At 34.0% G+C, this 14,828-nt stretch overlaps 1 protein-coding gene across 1 annotated transcript; it reads right to left on the bottom strand.

Annotated features, from left to right (window-relative positions):
* Window positions 1–2,879: 2,879 nt before the first annotated feature.
* LOC100260378 (NADP-dependent glyceraldehyde-3-phosphate dehydrogenase) lies at window positions 2,880–8,861 on the bottom strand. Its single transcript, XM_002279338.5, has 9 exons — window positions 8,539–8,861; window positions 7,955–8,148; window positions 7,697–7,825; window positions 5,936–6,055; window positions 4,638–4,774; window positions 4,376–4,531; window positions 3,649–4,027; window positions 3,366–3,482; window positions 2,880–3,237 (listed from the first exon to the last, which is right to left on the bottom strand). Exons 1-9 carry the CDS (start codon window positions 8,681–8,683, stop codon window positions 3,124–3,126), a joined length of 1,491 nt encoding a protein of 496 aa, XP_002279374.1. The 5' UTR covers window positions 8,684–8,861; the 3' UTR covers window positions 2,880–3,123.
* Window positions 8,862–14,828: the final 5,967 nt, after the last annotated feature.

Here is a 14,828-nt window from a genome sequence, read left to right on the forward strand (position 1 = left end):
ATTCAATTTATGAAAATAAGATTTAAACAAGTATTTGAAGAATTAAATTAAAACTAAGAATTTTTGAAGGATTGGCATAGATAAATAGGAGAATATAGGATAATAATTCTAGTTGATAAATATGAGATTTAAAAGAGTATTTGAGGAATTAAATTAAAACATGTGATTTTTTTGATAGATTGGACTTTGAATAAATAATAATACGGGATAATGATTTGATTTATGAAAATATGATTTAAACAAATATTTTGAAGAATTAGAATTAGGTTTTAACGAATGAGATTTTAAAATGTGATAAATAGATACATACGAAATAATAATAATAATTAATAATAATAATGTTTAAGCTGGTGAAGTTGAATATTATAAATCTCGAGATAAATATATAATTAATAATTTGTCTTTAAGTTTGAGCTAACTAAATTGGTGAAGATAAAATAAAAAATAAAAAAGGAAAATGAAAATGCATGAATAAATTAATAACTTACTAAAGCTAAAGATTTAAAACTAACAATTGTTAGGACATGAGGTAGCTATATGGGCTCACTTATCATGGACCTAGGCTGGGCTCCAAAAACAAGCCCTTATCTGATACTATGGGCAAGCCCAATGGGCTAGTTGGATCTCAAGCTTGGGCTGGGCTCCAAAAATAAGCCCAAATCTAATGCTAGCATGGGCGGCCTCAAGAAAACATCTTCCTCACCAACCCGCCCCGCCTAGCTGCATCACCCTCACCACCCCTCCGCGGCGGCAGCAATGGAGAGAGGAGCCGCGGTGGCGGTATTCGCCTTTCTTTCAACAAATTCGCATCCTCTTCTTCTTTTGAGAAGGTACCCAGACATCCACCCTGAAGACATCGCGGAGTCGCTCCTTCGCCGTCGGTCCGGCATTCCTGGGATCTTAGCAGATGGATCGGAGAGGAGCTCCACCTTGTTCGCGTCTCCTTCCCAGCGTGAGACTATGACGACGACGCTGACCCTGGGTGCACGTGGAGCGACCAGAACCTTGGCATCGAGAGGTGGTGAGGAGCGGGATTTTCACGGAGATGGATATGGAAAAATGGGTATTCACGTGGATGTTGCAGGGGGGGGGGGGGGGGGGGGTAGTCATGCAAGTTTTTCATGCATGTGAGAGGAGAATGGGTGTGGAGTCTAGAGAGGGAAAAGGTGGTGGAAACGTTAATGGATGACTGAGGTGAGGAATGAAGGAGTGGGGGTGAGTGAAAACGTCTATGGGGAATGGCCATGCATGTGAGTGAATAGGTGCCGAGTGGTGAGAGAGAATGAGAGAAACAAGCTAGTATTCTTGCTCACGGGCGGCATGGGTGATGAGAGCATGGTTTTTGAGATGGACAATCCAAAAGCGATATCCAACGTCCCAAAAAAAAAAGCAAACTAAACAGAGGAGATGGTGGAGAAAACAGAGTACACGTAGCAAAAAGCATAAACAAGAGAAATGAAACAAAGAAAAGACAACTGTTGAGTCTCATTCCATTCCATATACGTTAATGGGATGGGTATGGGTGAAATAAAAAAGGAAACTAGAACATGACCTCTCGGAAAGGAACAAAAACAATAATGGGTCCATGTTTAAAACATTCCCGAATGAGGCAACGCGCTAGCAACCTTCAAGCAATAAGAGGAATCCACAAACAGCAAGAAAAACAGGGGTGAAAAGTTCAAAACAGGAAGTGTATATAAAAAAACAATAGGTTCGGATCCTACCTGAAGTGCGAAAATGAGGGTAAAATAGATTTTCCGATCCTTCTCAGTTTGCTCCTTCCTCTCTAAGCTCGCCCTCTCCTCCTGACTCCTCAACCTTTCTTCCTTTTTTTTTTTTTGTGGCAACCGGTGCTATCTTCCCGGGCAAGCCATTACCTCCCTTTTTCTGTTCATCACATCAGCAGCATGGCTTCTCTTTGCTGTTCCTCACATCAGTAGCATGGCTTCCCTGTCTCTTGCAGAACGCATGGAGAGGGCCCCCCCCACCTCTCGGTTAAATTTTTTAAAATATGGTTAATGTAAAAAATATAAAAAATAATTAAAAATAAAAGAAAAGTATAAATGAAAGGGTAATATAAATTTAAAATAAAAAATAAAAAATAAACTAAAAGATAAATACAAAAAAATAAAAAATATTTAGATGAAAAATCCCAAATTTTTTTATCTTTGCTTATAATAAGAGTAAGAAGAAGATTCAATATCTTTAAAAATGAAAAAAAAAACATTTTTGTTTTTTATTTGACATAAAATAGAAATATAGATTGGAAGAAAAAAAAAAAGTTAGAAATGAGTAATACTTAATAGGGAATAGAAAAATGAAAAAAAACACAAAAAAATTGAAATTCACACTCACTATGTGTCTATATAAGGGTTAAGGGTATTTTAGGGATTAATGAAGGATAATATCCTTTTTCTCAATTTTCAGACTTTCTTTGGGTGTTAGGCTTAATTAAGTAAGATATATGGACTAGATCTAACTGGGCCCAAAACACAATTCTCCGAAAAAAAATTTAAATATTTATAATATTTATTTATTTATTTATAATGCAATTTAAAATTTTAAAAGTAAAAATAAAATAAATAGGAGGATATGGGAATTTCCTATGCCCTCCCCCCTCGCCCCGCCCGGTCCGTTTATTTTTATTTTTTTTGTTGGGCCCATCCCCGTAGGGCCCTACAGCATGCACAGCCATTGTTTGCAAGCTCAATTTGTTACCCTCTGTTTTTAGCTTAAAATGTGTCCACTGTAGAGTGCTTCATGGAAACCACAAACTGGACGATTGGAAGGCCATCACTTCCTCCAATCGATAGGCCCTTGTCGCTGTTATTCTTCTTCTTTACCAAGCTCCAAATATGTATACGAACAAGATCAACAAGTACTAGAAAATAAAACCAAGATTCATGATTTAGTCAAAGCAAACTCATTAGTTGACAGCGAATATTACCGTTGATAAAAATCTCTTCATTTCTTATCTTCCCCCTTAATAATGATCGCTAACAGAGACATAATAAAAAGGACAGACCAAAGGAGAAAAAAAAAAAAATACAAATCATTTGCAGCTTATACCAACTAGCTATGGTAGTACTAGTAGGTTTGATAATTCCCCCATATGGGATAACATTAGCCCATGGTGTATGAGGGGGATGGTAAATTGATGACAGTGCTCTTGATCTTGGTCATCATGTTAATGCTGTTGGTAATTCCTTGTGAACCGATTCCACTGTCCTTCAAACCCTGCAGATATAGCATTTGACAAGGTCCCTTTCAAAATAATGGTCTAAGAAAAACAAGTAAGGATGATAATTTCAATTTCAAAGTAATAGAAATTTGTGGGGGGTTGGTTTTCTTCAGAGTTGGTTCACCTGGAATGGAAAATGATCTGGCCCACGAGCTGGTGCCGAGTTGATTTGAACTGTTCCTGTCTCCATGGCATCACTGATCAAGATTGCTTTGTTGATGTCCCTTGTGAAGACGCAACCCTGTGTTGCAATCCAATGAACATACTTGTTATGTTGGTGAATTGATAAGTGAAATTTTGATCATGAAGAATCCAATGGGAAGACTGCCATTATATGCTCATATGTAATGGTGGATTGAAGAAAAGATGAAGCACTAAACTGAGAAAGCAAGCATAAATGAGTTTACCTGGAGGCCAAAGTTGCTAGCATTGCAATGGTGGATTCCTTCTTCAACAGAGTTGATCCTAAGTACAGGCAAAACTGGACCAAAGGGCTCCTCCCATGCAATCCTCATATCAGGCCGAACATTATCTAACAACAAAGGCCAAATAAGGTTGCCCTCCCTCCTGTACTCCTGGCAAAATGTTGCTCCTTTCTGTTTAGCATCCATAACCAAACCTTCAATGAAATTTGCAGAGGACTCTGAAACAACTGGAGTGATATCGCAGTCATCCTCCGGTGGCCCAACTGTCAGTTTTGCTACTTTAGCGTTCACTTTCTCAACAAGAGTGTCGGCTATGGATTCCATCGCCAAGACAACCTTAACAGCAGTGCATCTTTGACCACTATAGATGTGGGTACAAAGGAAACAAAACATCTTATTTTAGGACTTGTGCCAAAAAATACTTGGAATGATTTTGGTGCCACAAAGAAGCAGATCATATGCAATGAATGGGTCCAGAGAATAGGTAGTCCTATATTTGGACGACAAGAAGTTTTGACTCCTTTTGGAAAACAAGCCATCAAAGGTCTTCAAAAACATAGAAATAATTCCTTTTACTTCTGGCAGGAAGTTTATTTTTCTTTTCAGAATGTAAGCTAGTCTAGAATACAAGGCTGTTTGCTATTGAATTAATGCATAACATGAGATAAATGAGAGACATATAGCTGGCTTAATGGAAAACTTCACTCACCTGTAAGAAAAGCCTCCTTTAACGATGTTTGCTGCAACCAAATCTAGGTCAGCATCTTCAAGCACGATGCAGGCATCTTTTCCTCCCAGCTCCATCTGAAGCGGAATCATGCCTGCCTTCTTTGAAATTGCAACACCAGTATCTCCGCCAGTGAAGCTGAGAACCAAGTATGCAAATTTGGGATGAATATGCAACCATCAGGAAGGAAGAAATAAATGTAAATGTATTACTACAAATTTACAGGAAGATGAGTTAGTATCACCTTATACAGTTCACCCCAGGATGCATTGTAAGGAAGTCACCAATTTCAGAGCCTTTCCCAGTAACACAGCTGATAACGCCTTTTGGAAAACCGGCCAGGTGAAAGCAATGCACCATATGAAGAGCAGATACAGCGCCCTGCAAGAAGGTTAAGTCTTTAGGTTCCATTTTACAGGTTAATGCAACTGTTTTAAAATCCGGACCCGCCAGTTCGGTGCAACGGACCATTTTGGGGTTGAACCGTCCAACCTGGCAGTCTAACTGTTAAACCGGATGAACCGGTTTCATGTGAACCGGGCAACATGTTGACCGACCAAAATCATAATGGGTTGCTTCCCAGCCCACTAAGCTCTTTGCTTTGTGCTGGTATGTGCAAGCTATTTATATAGCTCATTTACTTTGTGGTTTCCAATGTGGGATGTGGGATAGGTTATAAGTTATTAACAGAAAAGAAATTCTACATGGTGAGGATGTGGAGTTGAGGTTGCCAAAACAAAGAGAGAACCACTATGCTACACGGTTCCTTTATTAAATATATTGTTGCATATATATATAATTTCTGGTTTATTTTTATAATAAGTATCAACAATAAGTATGAAAATAATATGAATTAATTAATATAATAATTTTTAAAATAATTAAATACATTGATACTAAGATAAAATTAAATGTTATAATTTTATTTTCATATTTATATTTATATTTATCATTTAATTGACATATCAAACATAAAAAAAAGTTTAATGTTGTTAACAATTTTAATTATATATATATTTTTTAATTTCATAAAATTATTTTTAATTTTAATAAAATAAAAATTATATATCTATAATACCACTAGTTTGGTCACCGGTCTGACCAATGAATCGTAAATCGATAACTTTTTTGATTCAATGAACGGTTTGATTCTAAAAACATTGTTTTATACCACTCTGCTAACACTAATTGGTGGCATAGAGGAAGAAGCATGACACCTTGTCAAAGTGCAATTACTGGAGAGATCTGATTGAGAAGGAAGATAAAAATCATTGGTTTGTTGTGTTCATATAACTTAAAATTATTCTACACATTAATATGTATAAGAGTGCATTTAGTCATGATTTGGATGTTTGTATTAAATGGATTCTAAATGATGAATCTGTTGCTTCAAATGCCCTGGAATCAATTTAAATTACGAACATCTCCTCAGTAAATTTATAAACAGAGTTCTTAGATTGGCATATGTAAAGCTGCTGATGCCCATTACCTAGTCTAATGTTAAAAGATTAAGCAGAAACATGAATTCATTCAACCAAATACCTGAGTCGGAGGCTTGAGCACGATTGAGTTTCCAGCGATCAGTGCAGGAGCAATTTTTGAGACAGCAAGGTTGACCGGATAGTTAAATGGTGGAATGGCCAAGATTACCCCAAGTGGAATCTGAGGTCAAATGCAATTGGATCCATTACTAAAAAAATACTCATGCATGCGGTTTTCCCAAAATGACCAGTTAGAAGAATCTCATAAATGTTTCCTGCTCATAGAGAAACAAGAATCTGTACTAACAGGAGAGCAACTAACTTTATTGGAAGCCAAGTTTTATCACAATTGAGAAACAAAAACATCAGTACAGGAAAGCAGAAGAAGAAAACTAGGTACAAGCTTTACCTAAACTTGATGGATTCATTTTCACCAGGTTTATTATGTGTGCTGCTCTGGTTATATTCATGTTTAAGCCCCCTGGATTCACCACACAATAGAACTCCCACAGCTATATCAACTGTGGCCCTCTTATAGGAAGATGCATGTCCTTAATCTGGGGTCGACTTTATACTAGTTGTTCTTGCTGAACAATCAGGAAGTTCGATGGTAAGTCAACTTGGTCCAATGGCGAAATAAGGAGTAATCATTGACATGATCTTGATGATAACTATCCATGATTAGAAATGATCCCATCACACTAGTAGTTGTCTTTGGACAGATGCACATGCACCTTTTATCTGGATATAATTCTAGGTCCATTCATGTTGATTCCATTGAACTCTTCCCATGCAACCACTCAACTTGGACTTAAAAAGAAACCTCAACCGTCTAATCCATTGTGTTTTTCTTCTTTGAATATTTATCTAGAGCACTTTATTCCTGTATAGCTCCGTTTGATTGCTCAGGAATGATAAGAAAATACAAGGAAACTATCAAGCATGAAGTGGCCACTTTCAATGTCAGGCTCACCTAAGTTCAAGTTTTCATTATTTTCTACATCTACTCAGTAGTGGCGTAATGCAACTGCTATAAATATCTGGGAAAGTTTTAATGATTTAGCCAATACATGGGAAAGTGATGATAAGCAGGGTAAGAGTTGAGAAACAAAAAGACAGTTCTAGATGATAAAATTGATGACAACATGACAGGAGAAAGTGACAAACGATAGAAATAGCAAAGCAGCTCATAAATAAAGTGCCCTCAGTCAAGAAAAAGAATTAAAAACTACAAAAGAAGAAAGAGGCCGTTAGAAGATAGTTTTAAGAGCACTCAGTAGCCCATCATCCCTTATCTCTAACATGTCACGGTATGGTACAAGACAAAAGTATGTCACAAACAGAAGGTAGCATCAGTATGACCTGTTACAAACTCTCTACCCGGGTTTATACTCTGAAGAACAGTCCTAGGGATTTTGTGCATTGCATATGGATGGGTGTTCCAGTATTATTGCTGCAATGTAAGCAGGTCTCATCTGTTTAGCTAACAGTAACAAAAACTTTCAATCCAGTCAACTTAAAACCAGGCCAGCATTAATCAATTTCAACCTTGAGTTTTTCATACCTCTTTTTGTAGCCAAACTCTCACCTTTTTCCACCTCCTGGAAATTTTTCAGTCAAGATGTTTTTTTATAAAAATGGTTTTTGGTGGCGAAGTCAAAGCTATTTTCATGTTGACAGAATATAAATTGCTACAAGAAAGGCATCAAGACTTTACCAGATGGGTGGCAAATGGGAATATACCTACATCTAACCAAATCAACTTGCTCACAGGAAACAAGACAATTAAAGAGAATTAATGAGGAGAAGATTGGAAATCTACCTTTGAGGTGAGGCAGTACTTGCTCCTCTCATTCCCAGGAAAGCTATCAGACACCAGGAACTTTCCCTCTCCCAGAATCCTAACCCCTTCTTCAGCAGTATAAGAGACCAAATCCCCAGACCTCACAACCTTTACCAAATGGAAAAATTCATGTCAATTAGGTCGATGGCACCAAAGATTGAATCACTTCATAGCTTCAACACTTGAAGTTTGGAAATGATTTGGTTTAAATATGAAAATCAGAACAGGTTTGTGGACCTCAGTAACTGCATCCTTGGCTGGCTTTGCAATTTCTTTCACCAGGCACTCTGCTATTGGGGCTTTGTGTTCTTTGAGGATAGCAGCTGCCTTGTGAAGCAGCTCAGCTCGCTTCCAAAGTGGTGTCTTTGCCCATATCTTTTGTGCACTTTTTGCTATTTCCATTGCCTTGTTGACCTCTTCTTGTGAACAAGCTGTTTGAAAAGGATAACACATTTGATAAGAAAACAGAATTTATCGAAAAATTAACACAGGAAAACCAACGATTGTTCTTGCTTTTTTTATGCCCCACAATTTCATCTCTAGGAAACCTGATACTCTCGATGCATCTACTTAAACAGAAGATGAAATCACTCTGATACACTAAAGCTTCACATTCTCAGCACAATATGAATAAAAAAGACAAAATTTTACATCATTTGTCCAAAACTCACCACAATTAAGAGTCTAAGCCTCTTTCACACACATTCTCAGCAACCAAACATAGCATTATTGATTTCTCAAAACCCAAAAGCAAAATTCATCCAAGAACAGCATTTCTATCACCAGACACTCAAATTCAAGCAAAAAAACAATGTGTTTACCTTGAACCCTGTACTGAGTCTTCCTGGTGGTGGGGTTAATAATGGCCACAGACTTCCCAGAAACAGCCTTCCTCCATTCCCCCTCCGAGTAGTACTTGTACACATCTCCATCAATGATCTCTGCAAACACCCCAGTCCCAGCCATTGCCAACAAACTTCAAAGGAAACAGAAGCCTCAAAAACCAGAGAGAGCAATGGCGGAGGTGAAGAACTGGCGTGGGTTTGGATTGGTTTTTTTATAGGAGGAAGGTGAACCACATTTGCGTAGATGCCTGGGACATGAGGCGGTTAGGTGGTTGATAGCGTGCCAAGTTGGCGCGTTTTCTCTGGTTCTGTATTTGACGCTCAACGTCTCAATTATTTACGCCGTCTGCCACCACGAAGGCATGAAACTTGGAGTGTCCACTGTCCGCTGAGCAGCGGCTTACATTTTCTTATCCGACGGCTACCGATCAAAACTTTTGGTCGGTCCATTCGATCGAGTCCGCAATAATCGGATAAATTCAAAATATTATTAATAAAATTTGAATTTAGGATCATATATTTAATTTATACGAAATATTAATTTAAGTTATAATTAAAATTTTCTAATTTTTTAGTTCAATGGGGAAGGTAAAGTGAGGTTGATATAACACGTGGGGTGAATTGGTGATCCAACTTTTGAACCAATTCATTGAATACAAGATTCTTCAATATAATATTTCAATGGTATATTCTAAGAATAACTTCTTGCTACCATCTATTAAAAAAAATATTCAATTAAAATAAAGTTATAGTGGCACGTGCCTCTTTCTTTTATTTAAAAAAAAAGAAAAAAAATTAGCATTTTCTCAAATATTTTTTAATCTTTGCATTATCTTTAGTCGTGGGAAAGTATTGAGTCTTGGGTTTGATTTTATTATAAATTTAATTAAACTAATTAAAATTTTATATATTTATAAATTATTTTATTTTATTTTATATATAAAATAAATCTAAAGTAACATGTAAAAATATTTATTTATTTATTTTCTTTTTCTAACATTTTTCTTCAATTTTTTTTTTTTTAAATCAAGTATAGCTTTAATATTTTTTTACTTTACCAATTTTTCCTTGAAAAACAAATGATTTCTTATGTTTAAGTATCATAAAAAAAAAAGTAAGAAAATATTCAACAAAAAAAAAGGAATGGAATAAAATATTTAAAAAATTATCAGTAATTTTTTTAAAAAAAAGATATAAATAAAAACGATAAAGAAGGAAGAAGACCGCTGTGTGTGGAGTGTGGGGGCCCACAGATCACCTTCTTCCCAAAACATAGGAAGTGACACGTTGCTTGCATCCAGCAATGAATTGATGCCTAAAAATTTGTGCTCTTTGAAATATAATAATAATAATAATAATAATAATAATAAATTAATAATAACAAAAGGACAGCTTCAAATTGTTCATTGTTTGCAAACGTGTCTAATTCAACAATTTGTTGCTATATGAAAAAATTGATACAAAGTATTCAATACGTTTCTTCTAGAATAATGGTCAATCGAATTTCTGAATTTATTCATTACATTTTGAATTAAAAATGTCAATATATTTTTAAAAATAAAAATACTCCAAATTAACATTAACTAAATTTTATTTTACTTTTGTATCTTAAATGAAAATTACTCATATTAATTTGATTTTTTACTTTCAAAAATTTATCAAATCACGTAATTTTACACTAAAAAAAAAATGAAAAATACAAATTCTCGAAGGGGATAAAATTAACACATTACACCAAATCAAATTCTGATATCATGTTAAATTATTAATTTTTTAAAAGTTTAAACTCGAAGAATTTTGAATCTACGGTATGGGCAATTTGGTGATGGGAGGCATGGTCCTTGGACAGTGACCATATCTCATATACCATCTCTCCTACCCCCACCCTTCTAGATGTTTTACAACTTCCTTTGATGGGGATGATCCATTCAATGCCCATCTTCATGAAAACGATACATATCAACAATGGCATCCAACTCTTCAATTCCTTGTCCCCCTCATTTTTTCCAATTTCTTCCAATTTAAAAATGAAAATGGTTAGGAACCAAATTAATAGCAATGACACCTATTTCAATTCACAATCTTCTCCATTTAGAAACAAATTCCATGTGCCCCCTGTTTGGTCCATTGTCATGGACACCAAATCTTCATGTAGGGTTTGGTATTTTTATGACTTAGCCAGAGAATAAGAAAACATGAGAATTTCGGATAGTAATCCAGTTTAGGCTTGGACTTTGTGTCTTTGGTGGGTGAAACCTAAGCCACACATCGACCGGACCCATTCCATAATTGGAATTTGGGTATTAAGAGTTGCACCTAGAAACAATTTTTTTTAAATAATAATAATAATAAAAATTAATTTTAAAAATAAAGTATTATATATTAAATTTATATTTAAAATATATATAAAAATATAACAAATAAATTTAAAGCAAATCAAATTTTCTCCCTTTTCCCCCTTCTTGAAAAAAAAAATTCAATATATTTAGTGTGATGTGATGTAGTATGAATAAAATTGATGTTTAAAAATGTGGAAAAAGAAAGACATGACTGACAGATGAGAATATGAAAATATAAAGAGAAGGTAGAAATAGGCTTGAATGGTGTAGGTTTGAAGTTTCCCCATTGTGAATGAGAACCACAGGTGTGGTAGGGTGGTGGGTGGGTGGATGGACGGATGGTTGATTACACCAAATTCTAGTGGACCACGATCCCTCCCATCATGCCCCAAAGTAAAGTTTGTGTCCCACAAATTCTGACATCATCTTGGGCTTGGCCTTTTCTCTGGGTTGTCATTTTCTTTACTGTTGGTGGCCTCAGATTATGAAATTAACGGTCTGAATTGGTTTCGGACATTGAATGCTTTTCCTCTCCTTTTGCCTTCAAACAAGAAGTATCATTAACACCCACACAAATTGGATATGATGTTGGACAAAAAATTTTGATATATAAACGACCCTATCTTTCCTTGTCATGCCCCAAAACCCACTCCAAGGATACGATGGTCATTTCATACTTTAATTATAAAATTCTTGTTCAGAATAGTATGACAAAATTCTAAAATCTCCAAATATCAACTTTAAAAAAACTAATATATTAGTCAAAATGTTATTGTCTAAATAACTTCAAATTCAAATAATTTAAATAGAAATTAAATTTTAACATTTAAACAATGTCCAAAATAAAGTTGGACCAAAATCTTAACAAAGAAAAATTGCCCACCCTAACCATCACTTCTCACTTGAACTAAGAGTACCTAAAAAATTATTAATGAAGGTGTATGAGTTTAAAGCTCAATAAGGAACATCAATACAATTTCATGGATCAAACATTTTCAATCATGCTTGCAAATAGAAAATATAATATATACTTATTTTCATAAAAACTTTTGAGTTAAACATGCTAATATATTCAAAACTTTTCAACAAAACTTTCTTATATCTAATTCAAAATAATTTCTCATCAAAATCAAATCAAATACATTCAAAATATCTTTACTTTGGTTATCGTACGACAAATAGTGCCCAATTAGGTGGGACTTCACAATTGAGTAACTAGTTTCAAATTTGTTCCATTTAAGGTGAACAAAACCAAATGTCAATAATTATAACCCATTAACTAGGATCATATAATATCATCTATTATAATCCATTGATTAGGATCAAATATGTCAACAATTATAACCTGTTGACTAGAGCCATAGAAATGTTAACAATTATATCCCGTTGACTAGGGTCATAGGAATCAGAGTCAAACACTTTATTTCATTAATTCAAACTTGCAAAACAAAATATCATATCTCCAAAATTTTTCATTTTTCATAAACAAAAAAAAAATCTCAAATATAATTTCCATAAAAAACATATATTTGATCCATGAGTAAAGATAAAAATAATATTTTTATACATTTCAAAATACAATATAAAAATAAAATTATTTTCTTTTATAAAAAATTACATTAATTTCCCTTACCTTGAAGAAGCACTTAAAATCTTGAAGTATTTAACTTGACGAATTTACTTATCACCTAACATAATATCATACACAGTTATCTAAAGGTAAAAATTTAACAATCCTAAAAATATTTTATTTAGTATTATGGATCCTAATTAATTTCTCATACTAATATTATTACTACCCAATATTATTTTTAACTTACTAAACAATAATAAATTAATTTACTAAGTTTCCAAATTATTGTAAAATTCATTTTCTTTCCTAATCTTACCCTCCCTATTTATTTCTTTATATACTTAAATTAAATTAAAACCTATGCAAGAAACTATTATTATTATTATTACTTTCAAAGACCAAACAACACCATTACTCCAAGCCATCAACTACACCCATTATTATTATTATTATTATAATAATAACACTTTTTTTTTTCTTTTGTTTCTTCAACGTCCACATGCATCCTTGTTTTTTTTTTTTATGTTTTTTTAAACCCTCTGCTACACGACACACATCTACATTATTATTATTATTATTATTTTCTCTTCACCGTTCCAGAAAATCACGCTACTCTTATTTTATTTATTTATTATTTTTTTTTCTAAATCTATTCATTTGAGTAATCAAAATCTGTTGATCTCCATTAATAAATCAAACTATGTTCATAAAATTTTAATCTTTTTGACCTATAAATTCATTAAACAAACTCTAATCAATATTGATATATTCCAAAGAATATCTAAAGTGTTCAAAACTAATTAACGAAAATAAAATATTAATTTAAGGATTAAAAATCTTACCTGAAAGATTGATCTTCAAACCCTAAACTTCCAAATCTTCAGCCATATACTCTCTGATCTTTCTGATCTCTGTGTAAAAGGGTTTTCTGAATAGAGAAGGTAGGAAAAAATCTAATTTATATCTAGGGGTTTTAAATATGAAAAAACCTTTTTACCCTTATTAAATTACTTTAATTAATTAATAATTTCTAAATTATGATTTCATCCCTAAATTGGGTTTGGGCATTACATTCTCCCCTCCTTAACAAAAGTTTAGTCCTCTAAAACTTGACATACATGAGTCTTGAAATAAATGAAAATGTTTTTCTCTTATCTCTTCATCTACTTCCTAAGTGACGTCTCGAATACTAAGATTGCTTCACTAGACCTTTATCAACCGGACAATAATAGAACATGATATTTTTTTCATCTCACACCACATAGTCATAAAACCCTTAATAACCTTTCCTAAGCAAGGAACTAGCCCATAAAGCCAAGATCATACACAACAGTTTAATCACATGTTTTCCCTTAAAACTAAACTTATATTGGTCTAGAATATGAGAATAACCCTTTTACCAAAATAATTAATAGGGACATAGAAGGAAACTAACCAATCCATCTCCAAAATCACATCAAAATCCTAAAGGTCAAGAAGTACTAAGTCAACTAACATCTCCATATAACTAGTCATCATAAGACAACCTCCAAACATTATATTATCCATAATAGAATGTCCCATAGGAATAGCAACAATCAAATCAAAGTTTAAGCTACCAACAAGCATACCCAACAAACCAACAAAAGATATTGAAACAAAGAGTGTGTTGAGTTTAGGTCAATCAAGACTCTAGCAATAAAGTGTAAATTCGAATAGTACCTGTTGCCACATCAAAAGTGGCTTGAGCATCTTGATGAGTCATAGCAAACATCCACCCTTGGACTCTAGGTTTCTGTTTATCCTCCTTATTCTCCTTCTTAGGCTTTCAAATTATAAACTTCTTATTCTCTGGACAATCCCGAATCCACAACCAAAGCAAGCTCCAAACTCTTTATAGCAAGGTTTATCCCTATGTTTCTTACCACAAATAGAACAAGTCACATCTAAATTTTGCACTGCTTCCCCTTTAATCTGACTCTCAATTGAAACGAACCTTTTTAGTTCTTGGTTATCATAGGCACCATCACTCCTACTCCTCTTCCTCAATTGTTCTCTGTATTGTTGAAGTTCTTTATTATCCTTTTCTGCTATAAGGGATCTATCTACAACCTCTGAATAGACGCTAAGCTTCAAAATATATATATTTGTTCTTTAGATAGGGCTTCAATCCATCCTGAAACTTTAATGCATTTTCCTCCTCTATAGCAATCAATTGTAGAGCAAAACGTGACAACTTTGTAAATTTAGCTTCATACTGAGCCACTGTCATATCCTTCTGTTCCAAACGAACAAACTCTCCTACTTTTTGTGGTTTAACACTGTCGGGAAAGTATTTTTGTAAAATGTCTCCTTAAACTGTCTCCAAACTATAG

Source organism: Vitis vinifera, chromosome 11, assembly GCF_030704535.1.
Source record: "Vitis vinifera cultivar Pinot Noir 40024 chromosome 11, ASM3070453v1".
NCBI classification, from domain to species: domain Eukaryota; kingdom Viridiplantae; phylum Streptophyta; class Magnoliopsida; order Vitales; family Vitaceae; genus Vitis; species Vitis vinifera.